The 20,989-nt window shown below is 44.7% G+C and overlaps 1 protein-coding gene across 5 annotated transcripts in view; it reads left to right on the top strand.

Annotated features, from left to right (window-relative positions):
• Window positions 1-20,989, top strand: part of LOC119852237 (epidermal retinol dehydrogenase 2-like) — a 40,213-nt gene that overhangs the window by 8,501 nt on the left and 10,723 nt on the right. For 2 of the 5 annotated variants that reach the window (XM_038393364.2, XM_043507839.1), the window contains exons 2-5: window positions 6,251-6,594; window positions 17,241-17,372; window positions 18,621-18,720; window positions 20,477-20,621. In XM_038393364.2, the coding sequence (XP_038249292.1) occupies window positions 6,274-6,594; window positions 17,241-17,372; window positions 18,621-18,720; window positions 20,477-20,621 (698 nt within the window). In that variant the 5' untranslated portion in view covers window positions 6,251-6,273. Of the gene's footprint in view, window positions 1-5,685; window positions 5,937-6,247; window positions 6,595-17,240; window positions 17,373-18,620; window positions 18,721-20,476; window positions 20,622-20,989 lie in introns of those variants that run through there. The other 3 variants (XM_043507836.1, XM_043507837.1, XM_043507838.1) reach the window with 3 other exon arrangements.

Here is a 20,989-nt window from a genome sequence, read left to right on the forward strand (position 1 = left end):
TGTCGCAATCCACCAAACATACAGCAAAGGAATGGATGTGCTGTTCTGGGCTGAAGTGCAGCCAAATGAAAATCACATTTAACTCAGCATTGTCCAAGTAAGTGCTCAGCAGGTGTTTTCTTGCATGGCAAAGAAGCTCAGACAATACTACTGCTACCGGGAAGAGTCAAACAATGCAGCAAAAAACGGCTCAAAAGATTTAACAACCTGCAGCAGGGTTCCTAAAAGCTGTGCATATTTTTGATGTTGTGTCACAGAGTCCCTGGGCAATGCTCTGGAACTGCTCCCTATGAAGCCAGTCAGGACTCTGGGAGAGTCTCCTTTCTGTGAGCAGACTGTCTTCAGGACACACGGCTCACACAACTTCCACCTTCCTGGGTCTGAAATCGGAGCATTCAGCATCCTCTGCCCCTCCGTGCGCTTCCCACAGCGAGTCTGCCCAGGCGGGGTCCTGGGGAAGACAAAGGGTCCGGCACCCCAACTTCGCAGTCAGACGCGACTCTTAGCCAGCCAGTAAAACAGAAGGTTTATTAGACAACAGGAACATGGTCTAAAACAGAGCTTGTAGGTACAGCGAACAGGACCCCTCAGCCGGGTCCATTTTGGGGGGCAGTGAGCCAGACAACCCCATCTGCACTTCACTCCATGTCCGCAGCCAGTCCCACACTGAAACTCTCTCCAGCCCCTCCTCCTCTGGTCTTTGTCCCTTTCCCGGGCCAGGAGGTCACCTGATTCCTTTGTTCTTCAACCCTTTAGCTCTCACCTTGCAGGGAGGAAGGGCCCAGGCCATCAGTTGCCAAGAAACAGAGTGTTGACCATTCTCTGTGTCCAGACCCCTGCACACACCTTCCCTCTAGGGCTCTGCAACGATCATACACCCTTATCCCACCACCTAGATACTTAAGAACTGCATAGGGGAAACTGAGGCACACCCACAATATTCAGAGGAAACATTAAGAACAGTCCCGCTTCATCACATCTATCCCCCTTTTGAGACCAAACTGAGCGGGGTCACTTTAGCCGGTGACCAGGGGAAGTTCGAAGCCACCGTCATTCCCATGGATGCCCCAGCATCTCTCCCATTCCTTGGTGGGAGTTACACCAGGCCCTTCCAGTTTCACGCCCTCCCTTAGGTCGGGGGTGGTCTATAGCACTTGCATGGCGCATGTGGGAAGGTTTATGCGGTCCATGCCCTTTTGCCACCCCAAAACTCCCAGGCGTCAAACTGGGATCGGGTCTTCTCCCAGTGCTCCAGTCTGGAGGGCTGCAATTTGGGCTCTCTTGGTTAAGAGCCCCCATCTTGACCTGAAAAAAGAAAAGGAGTACTTGTGGCACCTTAGAGACTAACAAATTTATTTGAGCATAAGCTTTCGTGAGCTACAGCTCACTTCATCGGATGAATTCCTTGACCTGGGCCACATAGTGTTCACTTACAGAATTAGTATGGAGACATTCCTTTTCAACAACCTTGTCTCCCCAACAAGCTGGCCAAACACAGCCACTTGGTTATAGGACTGTTTAACTTTCTTAACAGTTTTCACTCCATCCCAGACCTTCTCAATGCTATCTACACTGGATCTTTCAACAGGAAAGTCAGTGGCTTCATTCACATCAGAAAATTTCTGGCTGTTAGGAACTGAAACTTTCTTGATTAAATCACTTTCACACTCTTCAGTTGCAATAAACTGCTTGCAAAGACGACCATGAGGATTCCTTTCCCCTGGGGGCTTTTCTATGCAACAATTCACCTTTCACAGAAATTCTGCCCTTACCCTCTTTACCTAGGGCTTGCTCTAGAGGAACGCTTTCCTGAGCAACAACAGACTCTTTCTGGGTCTCAATTAAAACCAGAATTACCTCTGGCAAATCAGGTGGATTCCTACACAATCCCCTGTCAGGCAAACTTACAGACTTCCTAGATCAAAGGTTAGAAGCATTCTCCTTCCCTTTGCCACACAAAGTTCAGGAATCTCTTTTACTTCTTGCTACAGGTTTCCACACCCTCAGTAGTTAACACAATCAAATCACCTTTTATGCTCTCCTTGTGCCCTGGCTAGGATCTCACCCTGATCAGACAGAGTTGCTACACCCTTTCCCAGCCACACACTAACAACAGGCAAAATACAAGCTCCAGAATTGTCTGGTCTCTGGGATTTTACATAGACACTAACTGGATGCGACCTAGTTACAGGGCCATTCTCCCTAGCAAACACAAACTTAGGACCATTCCCTTCCTGGGCTTTAGCTGAATCCAGAACCAACTCTGAGACAACTTCACTATTCTCAACCATCACAGGTTGAAAGGCCCCTTCTGTCTCCACAGACAAAGAAAAGCCGGACACACTTTGTCCTTTACCAGACACACAGCTTGGGATCTCATTCCCCTTGTCCCAGAACACAAGGCTGTTCACAGACAACTGCTTGGAGACCAGGGTAGCTCCCTCCATAGGCAAGTCAATACCCCTGACAGACACACAGGCACATTTCCTTCACTGTCACGATTCTCCACCCAGCTAACAGGTAAGGAACAGGGACACTCATCTTCTACTCTCCTCGCCTTCCCACACTGCTGACTAGACAAAGCCATCAGCTCACAAGGCTGCCTAGGCTCATCCAAACTTTCCTTACCAAGCACCGTGCCACTCCCAACAGATGCCCTGCCCTGCCTGTGTCTCCCTGCACTTAGCTGGGGTCTCAGTTCCCATTGTGCTCAGCACTACCCTTGCTGTCCCAGTGGGGGTAGGCAGTGAGCTGTCTGCTTTCCTCACTGCATCAGAGCCAGCGTGAGCCACCTCTCTGGTGTGCAAGGGGGTAGGGAGCATCTCTCTGTCCCACCCAACCCCAGGGGTCTGGTTACAGGCAGGCAGATAGCCCAAGCCTAGCAACTCCTCTCCGCTGCCAGCCAGGTCATCTGCATTTTCACTGACCATTTCCCTCTCCGCGGATTGGTTCCCTGGATTCAAATCCAAACCCTCAGCCGTTACAGGAGCAGGGCCTGGATCCTGTCCCAAAGAGACACTCCCCAACAGGGTCTCACAACTGATATCCTGGAGAACCCCAACGACCAGCCAGCCCCACCCCTCCTGGGTCTGCACAGGGATCTGGACCATAGGCAGGGTGAGGGGCTTCATCCCTGGGACCCTCACCCAGCTCACACAGCCCCTCAGGATCTGAGGCTGCACTACCAGGGGCCTTACAACAGTTCTCTCTGACCCAGGATCTTGCCACCCCAGGAATGTCTCCCCATTGACCATCACCTTCCGCTCCCACTGGAGGTCCGAGGGGCTGGACCGCAGGAAACTCCACACAGACATATAGGTTGGACCAGGAGTGGGAGCCTGTCCACCTCCCCACCCATCTGGCTGACGGAGTCTATGGCCTTGGGACCAGCAAGGGAGCTAGACACCGGGGCTTTTCCACAGGGTCCCCCTGGTTCAAATCGCCAGCCTGCTCAAAGGCAGTGAGGTGGGTATCCACATCCCCCTCCTTAACCAGGGGCAGAAATTTAGTATCGAGGTTCCCTGCGGAACTGGCACCCCGGGGTCTATCCCTACTCACCCCTGGGAGGTCCCCTATGCCTCTCCGCTCCACCACCGCCAGATCATGCTGCTGCTGCTGCTGCTGCTTCTCCTGCAGCTCTTTTTCTGGCTCTCGCTGTCTCTCACGGTCCTCTTGCTCTCTCGGCCTCGGCTCCAATCCAGTCCGTCTCCGATCCCCCAATGGGGAACCCGATTGTGAAGACCCTTGTCTGATCGGGGACAGGAGTCTTGGGAATGCCTAGCTACCACTCCAGCTGCTCCCAGATCCTGCTATAGCCCCCATCTGGGGTCAGGAATCTGCTCCTTAGAGTGATCATCCTCCTCCAGCTGCACGATTAACTATGCTTTGGTGAACTTTCCAATGTGTAACCCTCTCTTTTTGCACAGGGTTACAAGGTCCTTCTTAAGGAGATGGTTATAGGCCATCACTCCGCTGTTCCCAAGTTGTTGTGGTCTCACAGACCTGTGTGCTCTTAGCTCCCTACAGTTTCCAGGGAGAACCCCTAGTGTGCCAGCCCTTCTCGAGGTCACCACCTCTTTGCCAGGGCCAAGCCGCAAGCTCCTCCGCCCCTGAGACTGCTCACCGCAGTCCCCAGGGGGACCCCATTACTGCACAGTCCTTCTCGTTGGTCACACACTCCCAGGGGTTAACCGCTCCCTGAAACCGCTCCTCTCTGAGCCTTCAGCATGCCTGGTCCTCATCAATCCCCCTTCGTTTTACTGCTCCCCAGTCACTTACTGCAGGAAGTGCCATCCACGAGGTGCGGTACATCCCACCACTAACACCAGTTGTCACAGAGTCCCGGGCGATGCTCTGGAACTGCTCCCTATGAAGCCAATCAGGACTCTGAGGGAGTCTCCTTTCTGTGAGCAGACTGTCTTCAGGACACACGGCTCACACAACTTCCACCTTCCTGGGTCTGAAATCGGAGCATTCAGCATCCTCTGCCCCTCCGTGCGCTTCCCACAGCGAGTCCACCCAGGCCGGGTCCTGGGGAAGCCAGAGGGTCCTGCACCCCAACTTCGCAGTCAGACGTGACTCTCAGCCAGCCAGTAAAACAGAAGGTTTATTAGACAACAGGAACATGGTCTAAAACAGAGCTTGTAGGTACAGCGAACAGGACCCCTCAGCCGGGTCCATTTTGGGGGGCAGTGAGCCAGACAACCCCATCTGCACTTCACTCCATGTCCGCAGCCAGTCCCACACTGAAACTCTCTCCAGCCCCTCCTCCTCTGGTCTTTGTCCCTTTCCCGGGCCAGGAGGTCACCTGATTCCTTTGTTCTTCAACCCTTTAGCTCTCACCTTGCAGGGAGGAAGGGCCCAGGCCATCAGTTGCCAAGAAACAGAGTGTTGACCATTCTCTGTGTCCAGACCCCTGCACACACCTTCCCTCTAGGGCTCTGTAACGATCATACACCCTTATCCCACCACCTAGATACTTAAGAACTGCATAGGGGAAACTGAGGCACCCCCACAATATTCAGAGGAAACATTAAGAACAGTCCCGCTTCATCATACCCTGCATAAATGCACCTGTTGATGGATTTAACCTTGCTTAATACAATTCCTGGCTTTGACAAGTAGGCTGGAGATTCCTGCTTACAAAAATATTGCGAAAGAAGTGGACTGTAGTTTGGAACTCAGTGGAAGGCAGAATCCCCCACCTCACAAGGCTAGGTTGGCACTGTCTGACAATTCCAGTGAACTCTGTGGATGCAGAGAGAGCCGTGTCTAAACATGAACAGGTGTTTTCAGCGCAGTGACAGGGAATGAAGAAAGACACAGTTGCTGGATGCTCCATGGTGACATTCAATTGATGACATTAGAAACCAGAATTTTTTTTTTCATTTGCTTTTGTTAAATTAAGGCAGTGGCTCTCAAGTTTAAGGCTGCCAATTGAGATTGCTACCCTACAAAACTGTCTCAAATGCCCATATCTACCAACCAGGGAGTTGAGCCTTGAGTGTTATTTGCTGCTGTAAAGTGTCAATCAATTAATTAATCCTGTCAAGTTCACATGACCTTCCTTTATTTTATTGAAACAAGCTGCTAATTGCATCTGTAAGGAAGGGGCACACACACTGTACTGTGACCTCCGCCCTGCAGCTGCAGATCTCTCTGGGCAGGACGTGGGTGGGGGATGGAGAACTTTCTGTAGCCAGGAAAGGTAGCAAGAGCAGCCATGCAGAGAAAAAGAAAGTCCTGTCCCTCCCCAGCCCAGCCCAGTCGGGACCAGTTGCCCCTTGCTGGGACACTCCCAGCAGGATGGGGGAGATCAGACCCACCTCCAGGAACCTTCTGCGGACGCAGGAAATTCTGCGGCTGCTGCTTTCAGAGTCCAGCTTCAAAGGCAACACAGAAGTGAGGATAGCAATCCCATGACCCCCCTACAACAGGTTTGCAACCCCCACCTGCCCTGTGTTGGGTCGGGACCCTCACAGTTACAACACTGGGAAATTTCAGATTTAAACAGCTGAAAATATGAAATTTGCCAATTTTCAAATCCTATGGCCATTAAATTGACCAGAATGGATCATGAATTTGGTAGGGCCCTACCTATTATTCTTTAATAGTTTCCACTGTATTATGTTCCACTGTTACATGTATTCGTAGAGGGGATATATTTAGCAATATTTTTTTTCAATTCTAAAATATTTGAAGTTTTACTGTTGCTGGTTTGTTCTAAATGGTAAATATTCATCATTGGCAGGTATCTGAAAAATATTCTCCAAGATGAACTTCTTCCTGGAAACACTCAAAGTCCTGGTGCTCTCAATATATTTCCTGTTGGAATCTCTAGTGTTGTTGTTTGTTCCTGTGCGAAAGAAGAATGTTGCTGGTGAAATAGTACTTATAACAGGAGCTGGAAGTGGAATTGGAAGACTTCTAGCATTAAAATTTGCCCGCCTTGGAGTCACCCTTGTTCTCTGGGACATTAATCAAGAAGGTAACAAGGAAACAAGTAAACTAGCTAGAGAAAATGGAGCCGTGAGAGTGCATGCATACTTGTGTGACTGCAGCAAAAGGCAAGAGATCTACAGAGTGGCAGATCAGGTAAAATATTACATGTTCATGTTTGGTGTGGGTTTTTTTTTTTTTTATCCCATAAAATACTATCTTATCATAAAGCACTGATCTCTTACCTAGATGTTGTTGAACAGAGTTCATGGGTCCAAAGCTCAATCACTCATTCCAAATTTAGTATATGTGCTGCCGAAGTGCTGTGTACATTACCTATCTTTACACACTTCAGTTTCTAGCGTCAACTTGTTCAGCTCCCTCTGCTTCTGCCAAAAGTGGGAGAAACACTTAAGCATTGTCCTTTTTAATAAAATTATCTACTACAAGGTGGACCCTAACTCAAATAGATTAGCTCTTCACAACTAGTTCACTTACTGAACATGAAGTGTAATTAATATACTGACTTAAGTTAAAGCAAAAATTAATGCTTGAACTACTGCAAAGAATGAGCCTGAGAAGTAGCGGTATCTTTTGAAATGGACTAACGATTTGCACAAATTTAAAATAACGTGTGAGATTTTCAAGGACTTCATAGATATGCTTTGATCAAATATATCAGAGGCTTAAATATTGCAGTCTTTCCCTCCTAAAAAGAACTAGTTCCTACAAATCAAGTACTCTGTCAGCAATTATATGTAGAGTTTGGTACCAATGCCGAGAGTTAAGATTGCTTAACATCCTTTCCGTTATCAGAACCTGTTTTCTGCTGCTTAAAATGCTGTTAAACCTGCCGTCTGGGCTGAAAATTCTGAGTCTGCTTCAGGCTAAATTTTTGGAAAGTTTCAGCTAAAATAGTTCAGCTCTTTCTGGGAACAAAGAGGAAAATACATTGTTTTACCCATGTTAAAATTTTTTTAAAAGTTCATTTGAGAAGCTCTAGCACCTGAGGGACTCAGTTTGGCAAGAAGGTTGGCCTCATGTTGAATTTGTTTTTTGTGGTTGGTGAAAATCTGTCCAAATTTGGCTAAGTTATAAGCCTCTACCAGTTGGAAGCCTCCATATGATAAGTAGAGGCTCCTTTGAGCTACCAGTATTACTTTCAGAAGAGCCTGTTTGCAATGAGCATGTTTCTTTATCTTGTAGCTCCTACATGTTGGCTGAATTGCACTTCAGCTGTGCCCGCAGAGTAACTAAATATGCTTCACCCTACGGCTTCAGGGACAGAGCAGGGTTTTTCCTGTAACTGATCCTCCTGGATGCTGGGGGCTACTTTGGCACCAGAACTAAGAACAGGAAGACTCCTTTGATCTCATTGTCCCCATTGCTGGCACCCAGGTAGCATGGAGAGGGAGGCAACAGCCTGACTTAAGAACATAAGAATAATCATACTGGGTCAGACCAAAGGTCTAGTATCCTGTCTTCCGAGAGTGGCCAATGTCGGGTGATTCAGAGGGAATGAATAGATCAGGGCAATTATTGAGTGATTCATTCCCTGTCATCCAGTCCCAGCATCTGGCAGTCAAAGACTTAGTGACATCCAGAGCATGGGGTTGCATCCCTGACCATCTTGGGTAAAAGTCATTGGTGGAGATATCCTCCATGAACATATTTACTTCTTTTTTTAAACCCAGTTACACTTTTGGCCTTCACAACATCCCCTGGCAACAAGTTCTCCAGGTTGATGCCTCTTTGTGTGAACAAATACTCCCTTTTATTTGTCTTAAATCTACTGCCTATTTCATCAGTTTCTGCAGATGGGAACCCTCTAGGACAGCAATTCTCAAACTGTGGGTTGGGACCCCAAAGTGGGTCGCTACCCCATATTAATGAAGTTGCCAGCGCTGACTGAGACTTGCTGGGGCTCGGGGCTGAAGTCCGAGCCCCACCATCTGGGGCCCAAGCTGAAGACTGAAAGATTCAGCCCTGGGCAGCAGGGCTCAGGTTACAGGCCCCCGGCTGAGGTTGAAGCCCTTGGGCTTCAGCTTTGATCCCTTCCCCGCTCAGGGTAGTGGGGCTCCGGCTCCCCCACCCAGGGCAGTGAGAATCAGGCTGACTCAAGCTTCGGTCCCTCCTCCTGGGGTCATGTAGTAATTTTTGTTGTCAGAAGGGGGTTGCAGTGCAATGAAGTTTGAGAACCCCTGCAGTAGGAGGCAGTGAAACTGCCAAGATTCAGTTCTGCTTCAGCTTGAGGACAGGTTTCAGAGTAGCAGCCGTGTTAGTCTGTATTCGCAAAAAGAAAAGGAGTACTTGTGGCACCTTAGAGACTAACAAATTTATTAGAGCATAAGCTTTCGTGAGCTACAGCTCACTTCATCGGATGCATTTGGTGGAAAAAAACTTTGACTCAGAAAACAACCCCCTCCACCCGCATTTTCTCCTACTGTTCTGGCCCTCCCAACCCAAGAGGAAGCAGAGCAAGGTCCTTATTTCATTGCTGGGTACCAGAATTACATCTGTTGACAGGCTACTTTAAGACCAACCTTCTTCCAACTGTCTAATGCCTGTGTTTATTTTACAATATAGGGTTCCAAGTCCAGCCAACTAGGCTAAATAGGCGGTCACGCAGCTTACAGGGAACACTGTGCTGTTGCTATGTAATGGGTGTCTCAGACTTGCTGTACTATAGGCCTCTGACACTATTTTTTTTTTTTTTTTGAAAAGCTCTTTAACTGAATTCTCTGAGGCATTAAGGAGTCCTGCTGCTGCTTCCTATGAATCTGTCACTCCACTAGACTTCTACCATTGCCAGTTAGAACCACTTCTCTGCATTCCTCCCCAATACAAGGCATAAATAGGAAGAAATAACTGAGGAAATGGAAGCATGCGTCCAGAAAAATGATTAACTAGTCAGATGAAGTGTGGTACAAACACCCAGGACCACAGCCTCATGCTGATCAGTGTAAGATCTGTAATCAGTAAGTCCTTCACCATTCACTGTTGACATATTGCCTTACTTGGTCTAGGGGTCTCAGAAACCAACAGGTCCTGCAAGGTCAGCTCACCTCATCTCTTTGCTTCCCCCCATCTACTTGCCACACACCCAGAAAGGATGAGTCTGAAATGGAGTGGCCATTTTTATACCTGAGAGAAAGGACCAAGGCTTTCTTCAGCCTACTCCACAAAAGAACAAAAAAGCTAACCAAGGATGGCTTGTGTCAGCTGGGATAAACAAACTGACATTAACTTCTTAAAGGTTTCAGAGTAGCAGCCGTGTTAGTCTGTATCCTCAAAAAGAAAAGGAGTACTTGGGGCACCTTAGAGACTAACGTATTTATTTGAGCATAAGCTTTCGTGAGAAGAGCCATCTGTAAACAAGGTGATCAATTTGCCAGTTTTTCTTTGCTTTCTGACTGTTATCTGACACTCTTCTTGGACAGGGAAGAGCTCACCAAATAATCGGAAACCAAGCGCAGGGCCAAACACACAGCACCCTCTTTCCAAGAACTTGGTCTATTCACACAAGTAGTAGTTGGGGTCATAACCTGTGACTCTGACCAATGCCCTTTTGGTGTGGTTAAAAACATAATAGTGACCTACTAAATGGGACTGACACCTCCTTTGTGGGGAAGCTGCTACTTGCCTTAAAATATCCTTTTGTCCGTAGTGGCCAACCTGTGGCTCTGGAGCCACATGCGGCTCTTCAGACGTTAATATGCAGCTCCTTGTATAGGCACCGACTCTGGGGCTGGAGCCATAGGCACCAACTTTCCAGTGTGCCATTGGGTGCTCACTGCTCAACCTCTGGCCAGTGTTCCCTCTAATTTTTTAAAGGCACTGTGCGCAAAAAAATTTCTTCTGCGCAAATTTTTGTGCGTGCAGTATTTAGGATCTGTGTGCACGCGCACAGCTTAGAGGGAACAATGCCCCTGGCTCTGTCACGGGCCCTGCCCCCACTCCACCCCTTCCCGCCCTCTCCCCTGAGCCTGTCATGCCCTCGTTCCTCCCCACTCCCTCCCAGAGCCTTCTGCACGCAACGAAATAGCTGATCGGGAGGGGGGGGTGCTGATCGGTGGGGCTGCTGGTGGGTGAGAGGTGCTGGGAGTGGGCGGGGGGAAGCTGATGGAGGGCTGCTGACATATTATTGTGGCTCTTTGGTAAGGTACATTGGTAAATTCTGGTTCCTTCTCAAGCTCAGGTTGGCCACCCCTGCTTTAGTCTGACCAGTTTGAAAGAAGCAATTGTTTGATAGAGACTTCTCAAACTGCTGTCCCGTTACCCAGTATCTAATCTTCCTGTGCTACAGGGTTGCCTAAAAACACAAGTTGTATTACTTTAACCAAACTGGTATGGTTGATGTAGTTATACTGGTACAAAGTGTTGTATGCTGTGTCAAAGGGTGTGCCTGCCCTGTAGCACTCCCTGCTGTCCAGCATGTCTCTGTTTGGTTTCTGTCCAGTTCTTTCATTGTTTGTCTGTTGCATAACTAATTTTGCAAGATTTAAATCTACTAAGGTGGTGGGGTAAGTTTGGTTCAAGAAGTATAGATTTCAAGATCACAGCTCTTGATAAGTGATTTCTTGCCAGACAGAATACAATCAAAGAAAGTTGTTTTTTTAAACGTCTTAAGATATGTTTCTTTATCTGGTGATGATGGGTACTATTAGGACAGGAATGCCTTCTTTAACAGCCTGATATTTCATTGTTTTAATGTAATTTAACAGGAATGTGAGATGTGACTTTTTCTGCTTTTTATCTCATGGCTTCTGCTGTCCTAACGTGGCTGCAGAAAAAGCCCTCAGACCTTATAAGCCCTAACTAGAATAGTTACAATACCAGTTTGAAAACCAGTGTAAGCAAACTACAGGTTTAAGCAAATTAATTCAGAAGCTAGCAAAAAAGGTCTTCCCATACCATCTTTTAGGTGCCAGGGTCCTTCTGTTGGATTTCAGGCTGGGACAATGGTCTTATTACAATGAAAAAAAGGAGGAAATCACAGCTGCACCTGTGTGTGTGTATACGCACTTTTCCCCACCCTTACTAATAGGCCAAATCCTCAGATTGGTGGGGATTGGATAAATTATAGTACTACTCTAAATTTAACAAGTTACTTCTAATTATTAAACCTGCCTACAAATTACCTGAGGAAAATTTTGTAATACAGAAGCAATTAGGTTCTTTCTCCTCCCTCCCACACCATGCCGGAAAAACTTGTATACGCTTCTCTGCCCAATTCTCAACACACCTGCCATTGTTAATAGTTTTTAATATTATAGTAGTATTATGCAATATAGTAGTGATTGTGCAAATAGAGGAAGATGGTGGTGCATGCTTCAAAGAGTTTACAATCTTAAATGACACAGGTGGGGGAGAAAACAAAAAGCAAAGTGGTCAGAGTGGAGAAAGGCATTGTCTTGTCCATTTTATTTATACATTTCCTCAAACGTCCCTCTATCTAGTCCCTTTTGTGAGTCTCTTTGCTTTATAACCTTTTCCAGCTCCTCCTTGTTTTTTTTTTCTAATCTGTTTACCAGGTCCGTTTCTCAATCTCCTTAATAGCCTCAGGAACGTAAGATAATGGAGAGGACTTGTATGGTAAATCTTTCTCTCCATTCCACTTCCTTACTAGATGTTGCATATGCCACCTTAACTGGCATTGCCTGAATTCTTAAATTCTTTAAATTCTTAAAGTGTAATCTTTACATTCTCTTAACATGAAAGATTCTAGTTTTAAAAAACCCCCACCATAGTTGTGAGTCTCAAGGAAAAACTGAAATTATGTGATCAGGAACTACTTAACTAGACAACACAAGAACACCATTTCTCATGGACTCTAGTGGCTCTTGTAACGTGAGCAAAGACTGAGACCAGAGTATATGCAGAAGACTCACTGTACATCTTGCAGGATATACACTTTTGCTATGTAGCTAAATTAGCCCCACACATGCTGCAGAACCTCTTTGCTTTAAGGATTACACATAATAAGCGTCAGATGCAGAACTAAAACCCAGATATCTTGATTCTGCCATTGTAAAAAAGCAACTTTGCATATCTGGGATTTATTACACATGGAATTTCATTATCAATATTGTACATGAGCAATCCAAACTAGCTTGCCATAGATGGCTGAATAAGTTCAAAATAGCTTGTTTTAAATGCAGCCTGTCTGAAGCATCTGCCAACGGTCAGGCTATTCAACTTCAGCAGAATCTTAAAATCTTGTCATTGACTTGGCTTTGTAAAGTATCATGCGTATCTATGCTGCTGTATAAATAATGATTAAGCATGTGAGAGCCTGGTGTGTTGGATGGTGATCAGCTGGAATGGAGTCAGAGGGATTGAAGTGTATTGGCAGCTGCCCATTCCTGAAGGAGGATTCTGGGCCAAATAGCAGTGCTACATAGGAGTTGATTAACGCAATCTATAGAGCCAATTGCAGTGATTTCAGTGATTTATTACAGGGATACAAGATCTCCATGTGGATAGCCCTGTCCTCCCATGGATCCAAGGGAACTGCCAAATTTGGCAGATTTCTTCTGAAGGAGCAGTTTGGGAGGGGTGTTGCTTCAAAAGGACACTGTGTACATGTGTGGGTGTAATCCCATCTCTATCTATAACTACATTGTACTCCTTTTGACTATCTCCAGTAACACAAACCTTAACTTCAAGATTACATTATCTGAGCACTGATATAAACTGTGTACTACTTATTTTAAGAACTGTTCTAAGACCTTTTATTCAACTTTCTTTATCCTGTTCCTTTGTAGAAAACATTCATATTTGTACTTTTAGTTGCCGGGTTGCGTTTACAGGCAACTAAACAGGCATCTTCCACTTGAAAGATGAGCATGCTCAATCTGGAAGTGACGAATAAATACAGAGCTACACTTTGACAATTTCTTTCATGCAAAAAAAAAAAAAAAAATCAGCTAGCTCCTCCTTAATACTCCCTGGCAAATATTATACCAGTTTCTCATAAGTTAGTATTATAATGGTTGTTATCAAGCATTGGACTTGCTAAAATTAAAATGATTTCTTAATTTTTGTGCAGAGAATCCACTAAATTAAATTCTATTTTATAACTAGAATGCTTACCTCCTTTTACATACTGTATTGAAGGTACACAATTACTCTGCAGCAACTTCTAGCACATGAAAGGATTATAGAAAACAATTACAAAGCAAATACACTAGACTTATTTATAAGGGATCCACAAAAATTACACATGAAATTGCTAATGTACAAATAAGCTGTCTAAACTGAGCATGCATAGCTTGTATCTTAGCACTTAAACTGTCAACAGTCAGATGTCTACATTATTTTATCCAGTATGTGTGTATAAGGATAATAGAAAGTGCACAACACAGAATGAGTCTCTTTAACTTGCAGTCCAAATGAAGTTACAGTTGCAGCCACATCAGTAATTTGACTGTATTACCTGTCACAGTTCAGGGCAGTGACACCTATATTCCCCCTCATGGTCTAGCAAGAGCACCATACTAGGTTCTTGGTTCGTCAGCCATCACCTTTCTTGGGCAGAGACCCATATCTCTCTCCTTCCTGACCAGGGTATTTCCAGATTGCACAGCTCCCTGCCTCTACTGTGACCCCTTCCTTCCTCACTGCCCCAATAAAGCCAGGCTGCTTAAGCCAGCATAGTTGACTTTTCTCCTCTGAGATGGTAAACAAGGTAACTGCCACAGTTAGGCTTCCATACAGCTCTTTCTAAGCAAGCATCTTTATTCTTAAACATTTCAGAGAAAGCATATACAAAACAATAAAAGAAGATGCATGCATGCTAGTAAGCTTACCCAGAAATCACTCCTGACTCCAGCAAGGGCTCTGGCTGGTGACCAGTCCTTCAAACCCCACCCAGGAGTTTTCTTGTAGCGATCAGTTCATCAATCCTTTTGCTCAAAAGGAGAACTCCAAAGAGTGTCATTTACTTCTTTTGTTAGGTGTGTGTTTGGTTTTTTTGTTTGTTTGTTTTTTAGCTGTCTTCATCTAACAGGTTTCAGAGGGGTAGCCGTGTTAATCTGTATAATCAAAAACAACAAGGAGTCCTTGTGGCACCTTAGAGACTAACACATTTATTTGGGCATAAGATTTTGTGGGCTATAACCCACTTCATCAGAGTGAAAAATGCATAGAGTGAAAAATACAGCAGCAGGTATAAATACATGAAAAGATGGGAATTGCCTTACCAAGTGGGAGGTCAGTCTTACGAGACAATTCAGTTAGCAGTAGGGGATACTAACTTCCACTACTGTTACTGACACCTTCTTGTCAGCTGTTTGAAATGGGCCACTCTCATTACCACTACAATAGTTATTTTTCCTCCCTTGGTATCCTACTGTTAATTGAATTGTCTAGTTAGACTAACCTCCCACTTGGTAAGGAAACTCCCATCTTTTCATGTATTTATACCTGCTCCTGTATTTTTCCACTCCATGCATCTGATGAAGTGGGTTCTAGTCCACGAAAGCTTATGCCCAAATAAATTTTTTGATCTCTAAGGTGCCACATGAAAAAACAATGGAGGAGTCCTTGTAACAGGTGATCAGTACCCTCTGGGAAGCTTCAAAGGCTGAGTACAGAAGTGGGAATTTGCAACCTTTGTTCTCCAAAGAATTCTACTTCACACATATTGTCACCCCTACATTGTTCGAGGCAGTCTTTTGAAGCTCAGTGTACTTCCCAAAGATTGGATTAATCCTGTCTTCCTCCTAAAGAAGTTCTATACAATCCAACAATAATACATAAACATTTGCATTTTTTAATGCAGTGAACTCCTAAAATACTTAAACTTAGGTCTTGTCTACAGTACAAAGTTTTGTCGGCAAAAGTTATGCCGTTTTAATTAAACCGTTATTGCACGTCCACACTATGCTCCTTGTGTCAGCAGAGTTCATCCACTTTAGCAGCTCTTGCAATAACACAGAGAGCACTGCTCTGTGGGTAGCTATCCCACTGTGAAACTGGGGTGCTTTGGGAAGGGCTTACAATGCCTCATGGGGCAGGTACAGCATCACATGATGCAGGTTTCTCAATCCGGTCGTCGTTCCATGGGCATCCTAGTAGACTGTCAGCTGCTTTTCAACTGAAGTGTGGGGGAGGGAGAGGAGAGTGGTGTGAGCAGGGGAGAGACAGAAACCTGTGTATGCTGGGGGAGCGTGTGTGTATCGGCATGCTGTTTGTTTAAGTTAAGACAGCAGGCTGACCCACCTATCCTGTAGTAGGGAGTGGGGGACACCCCCACACACATCAGCCCCAGCTTTGCATGGCACAGCAGTTTCTCTTTTCCTCCTCCCCCCGCAGAAGCAGCGCTCTCTGCCTGCCTATAGTTCTGTGATTCACTCCGAGTTCTCCCACAGCCTCTTCAGCTGCCAGGAGCCACATCCTGAGCAGCTCTGTGAGCTCTCCATGCTGAGGAATGTCAAAGCAGTACAGGAGTCGTCCGGGGCCTGCTCCCTGCAGCAGCAGTCTGCCTGCAACTGTGTGCCTAATGCAGGGAAGAACAGGAGTACTCCACCTTAACTATTGGAAGGGAGCAGCACACTCAGCTGTCCCATACTTCCTGGAGCTTGAAAGGGGAGGGGTGCATGCCTGCAGGGCAGCAGAGATCAAAACAGTGAGCAGAGCGGTCATGCCAGGCATTATGGGATACTGGGGGAAGCCAGTTATGTCGAGGTAACGTGCAGCAGTGCCTACACTGACGCTTTGTCACTTTAACTTTTGCCTCAAAAAGCTTTACGCCTCTCGTTGAGGTAGTTTTGTCAGCAAAATAGCAGAGTTTTACCACAAAAAGGAGCTCTGTAGTGCATACACATCCCCTGTTTTGTAGGCAAAGGGCAGCTGACAAAACTTGTAGTGTAGACAAGGCCTTAATTCGGTAAGGATTTGACCAAGATATTGCAGGAAACTGCCATAACTATCTCATTACCTTTCAAGAATGTTAGTTACACAAACATCTTTAGAAGACCAAGAAAATCTTGTGATCTTTGGAGAAGCCACAGAGGATTCTCCTGTCTCCTCCTACACAATCCTTAAAAGGTTTGTTGGGGAATCCTTATGCCCCACCATCTGCAAGCCCTAAGGATAGACTACACAACAAAGAAGAGCTCATAGCTGGCCTGTGCCAGCCAGCTCAGGCTCGGGCTGCAGGGCTGTTTCACTGCTGTGTAGACTTCTGGACTTGGGCAGCCCAAGCCCTGCGAGCCCAAGTCTGTTGTCACGGGTAAGCGACGGCTTTTTCTTTGCTGTGTTGACATACCTTAAGAGGCTTATCAGGGCCTCATTGTCTCTGGGGAGATTGAATATGTCTGTTTGTGAGCTCATAACACCTTGATTGAAGGTATTAAATACGACAAAGGTTTCCTTTATTCAAAATATCAAATTTTGTTTAGCTTCTGTGAAGTCTGACTGAAAACTTCCCCTCTTCCTCCAAAACTCATTGGCTTTTTGTGATGACCATTTACACTAACTCTCCTGGCATCATGTTCTTCCTGCCATCTTTATGGTTTATCAAGTGTGGGTGGCTTTTTATTAAATAAAGCCCAATAATTCCCCGTAGGTCACATTTAAATTACAGACCTGTAAAGTTGTTGTCTGCAGAGTTCTAACACTTGACTAAAGGAAAAAGTTGCAGAGTGAAAAGGCTTTGGTCTTATGAACTACTTTCTCACTATCTAGCATTGTAAAATTAGCAATGTTGCAACTTCCTGTAATATAAACGAATAACTAAACAATCTCTCTTTCATTTGGCTATGGAATAGCATCTTGATTTGGTTGCCTTCCTTTAGGTTAAAAAAGAAGTTGGTGATGTTAGTATCCTAATCAACAATGCTGGTATTGTAACTGGAAAGAAGTTCATTGATTGCCCAGATTCACTTGTGGAGAAAACCATGGAGGTGAATACCATGGCACACTTCTGGGTAATATACAGATATTATTTTTTTATAGGGAACTGTGAAAGAATGTTGGCACTTAAGTCTGTTTTGGAAATGAGGGGAGAAATCGCTTATATAATTGCTGTTTAACTAGGTGAGCTTGTGAGGCCCTACACACAACTCAATGACATTTGTTTGTGAGTTCCAGAAATAGAGGAGATGGGGAGGTGGCCCACAGAAAGCTTGTGGGAGAGAGTTAAGGGATGTGTTTAGTCCCTTGTGTGGACAATCACTTCTGCCTAAAGAAGCAATAAAGTGTGCGACCCCCTTATTATTGGTTGCCTGATATTAAGAGAAACTTCTGGGAAATGTAAAGCTGAGAAGTACTGTTATGAAGGGCTATAGCACCAGACTGCCCACAATATGAACTGACTCAGAGCAGGGCTGCCAAAGCTGCCATAATCCGGCTACTTCATCAACCATTAGCAGAAAAGAGCCTGGTTCATGTGCTGCCACGGGTTGGGCCAGAACTTGTTCTGATTGCATTCTATCATCTGTTTGCCACTGGGAACTTGCACTATTACAGTGGATCTTCTAAAGCACTCTTACTTGGTGTCTTAAATGTCAACTGACACGCTGGCATGATGATTTGAAGATTTTTATCTTAAATTAGTCATTTGATTTGCATTTCGCGATCAAGGAGACTAACCGATATTGTAATAAAGAACTGAAAGTGAATTATAATTAATAAAGAAGGAATGGTGGATTAAAACATGCTGCTCTGTTTCTGTTTGCTGGAAAACGTGGAAATGACACAGAATGGGTAGCTGAAATCAGCAAGTGATGGTAGAAAGATTAGGAGTGCAGTGTTCCCTTCTCAGCTGCTATATTTAAGATGGAAGCCTATTCGGAAAATGTTGCCGTACTGAGCTCCTAGGTGTGGGGAATTTACAGCTTCCCAGGACTTCAGCTGATTGCTGCCAGCAAGACTGCAATCTAATTTCTGACTCCCCCTAGTGGATGACTACAACATCAAGAAAACTATGGAAACATATTGGAGAGTCCTTAAGAGATCCACCTCAGTGGATTCAGTTAGTAGACAAAGTGGAAATACGTATTAGTTAGGACAGGAACTATCTTATTAGCCTCTGTAGAATAAGGGGAAAGCATTAAGACTTAATAGGTCTCCTTAATAGGTGGCACTTTTTCAATAGTAATGTTCTAACTAATTACACAATTAAATCACTTTAAGTAATGTTTAACTGTCAGTGTGGGTTTCAATGTGTTTCATAGACTTACAAAGCCTTCCTTCCAGCCATGATGGCCTCTAACCATGGACACTTGGTTAGTATTGCAAGCTCAGCAGGACTGATTGGAGTCAATGGGCTAGCAGGTTAGTGTATTCGAGATCATTCTAAATGGAATCTAAAGGTATGTTCAATTACAAGCCACCTAAATAAAATGGTCTCACTTTCAAAACACCTGTACACTTAATGGCTCCCACTGACCTCAATGGGACCTAGGTTCTCAGCACCATTAAAAATTCTTTTCACCTTTTATTAAAGGACTGGTGGGGGGGTGGGGAGGGGAATAAGAGAACAGTTAAAGCATTTGAAATATAAAGTGTTAAGTGGGATTTTTATTAGAACATCATGTGGCTTTAGCTGGAGCGTTTGTAGAAGGAATATCCACCCCTTCCTCCTCCCCCCTCATTTGAGAGTATTTTAGATAGTATTAAAGATAAGTACTGTACCTTTCTGTGGGGAAAGAGAGGCTAATTGAAATGGTTGGAGCTGCTCCTGTTATGAAGTCTGATCCTCTTGTTTAGAAGCAGGACATTCAATGGGAGAGAAAAGAACAGCTAAAATAGAAAGTGCAGCTTCTTTGTCTTTGATATTGACTTTTTTACTTGCAGCATTACTGCTGGAAAAACACACGCATGGCACATTGTCTTACTAACCAACTTGAGATCTGGCAAACTTGTACCATCATCTGGCCATTTAGGACATTTGGTTTTAGCTGCCTTTCTGATAACAGGCTTACAGTAGTGTTGCAGAACATGTAGGCATGGCTGGCTTAGCCACTCTTAGCCATAGAAGGTGAAAGAAAAGAAATATGGTGAGGAAGGGAAAAGACACATGGTGCGGGAGGGAGGAGTCTCACATATCAGATGATAATTGGGGTTTACCCAGAGCCAGTGGAGGTGACAGAGTCATCTGAATCCCTCTCTCTGGCCCAGTCTGGTCAGGACATATCTCAGGATTAGAATGACAAAGGCCCAGTGCTGTCACGGTGGATTCTTTGTCCTAGGAGACAGTTGAGGTAGCAGCTATGATGGTCAAGTTTGTCCCTTTCCTGTCTTCCTGTCTGTCAGAGACAGCTTTTGATTGGTTGTGGGGAGTCTTTTAAGGACCCCAAAAGAGAGAAACGGCAGTGTAGCTCATCCCCTTCATTATTTTGTTCACCAAGTAGGCCTAATTTTTGATGCACCGATTTGGGTTCATTAATTTCTGGTCCCATGCTTTTTTTTTTTTTTTTTTGACCAAGCATAATCTTAATACTGTCCTTGTCCTATAATTCAGCCTTTTTGTATGAACTAATTTAGTCTGTCTCCCTTTCATACCTATTCACATCAGCATTTGTTATAGGTTATTGTGACAATTCAGGTTTCAGAGTAGCAGCCGTGTTAGTCTGTATTCGCAAAAAGAAAAGGAGTACTTGCGGCACCTTAGAGACTAACAAATTTATTAGAGCATAAGCTTTCGTGAGCTACAGCTCACTTCATATGCATCCGATGAAGTGAGCTGTAGCTCACGAAAGCTTATGCTCTAATAAATTTGTTAGACTCTAAGATGCCACAAGTACTCCTTTTCTTTGTGACAATTCATAAACTTACGCTCAGTTTTTGCAGTTGAGCTCACAATTCAGATAAATTTGTAGGCACAATTATTCTAACAGACCCAGACTACTCTTGTTAGAGCATAATTTTGCCAGACTTTCTTCTCAGACAAGAAGTTGTGCTTGGTTTGCTCAGCATGAGACACTGGACTAAAACCATGTAGTTATGTTGTTTACAGGAGTTGAGAGATTCTTCTCTTAATAAAATAATTAACTGCAATAAATAACTCTTCATCTTTCTTCACTTACAGATTATTGTGCAAGTAAATTTGCAGCAGTGGGCTTTGCAGAAGCAGTTGGTTTAGAAATGCTGGCTCTGGGGAAGACTGGCGTTAAAACCACTATTGTGTGTCCTTACTTCATCAACACAGGAATGTTTGATGGTTGTAAAACCAAGTGAGTGAATTTGTGGGTTCTGTTTGTAATTAGTATATGGCACGTCAAAAATGTTTGATTTAAATACATGATTTACGAAAGGGAATTAGTAATCAATAGAAATGACATAATCTGAAACTTTTATAAGGTAGGTTTTTTCTCCATTGTGCCATTTTTAGGGCTCATAGACAAAGCCCAATGGTTGTCAGACTGCAGAATCTAAGACTCTTTAATTACATTTCTAGCCCCTATGGCAAGAATATGAATTTTCCAAATTTCAATCTACTGTAATCCAATGAAGTGTTCTCTTCCTGATTCTGCAAATAGCCTGAAACAGTAACTCTGAAAAAAATGTAAACTGCTACTCAGATTAACAACTCTACAACCAA

The sequence above is a fragment of the Dermochelys coriacea genome, chromosome 2 (genome assembly GCF_009764565.3).
Source record: "Dermochelys coriacea isolate rDerCor1 chromosome 2, rDerCor1.pri.v4, whole genome shotgun sequence".
NCBI classification, from domain to species: Eukaryota; Metazoa; Chordata; order Testudines; family Dermochelyidae; genus Dermochelys; species Dermochelys coriacea.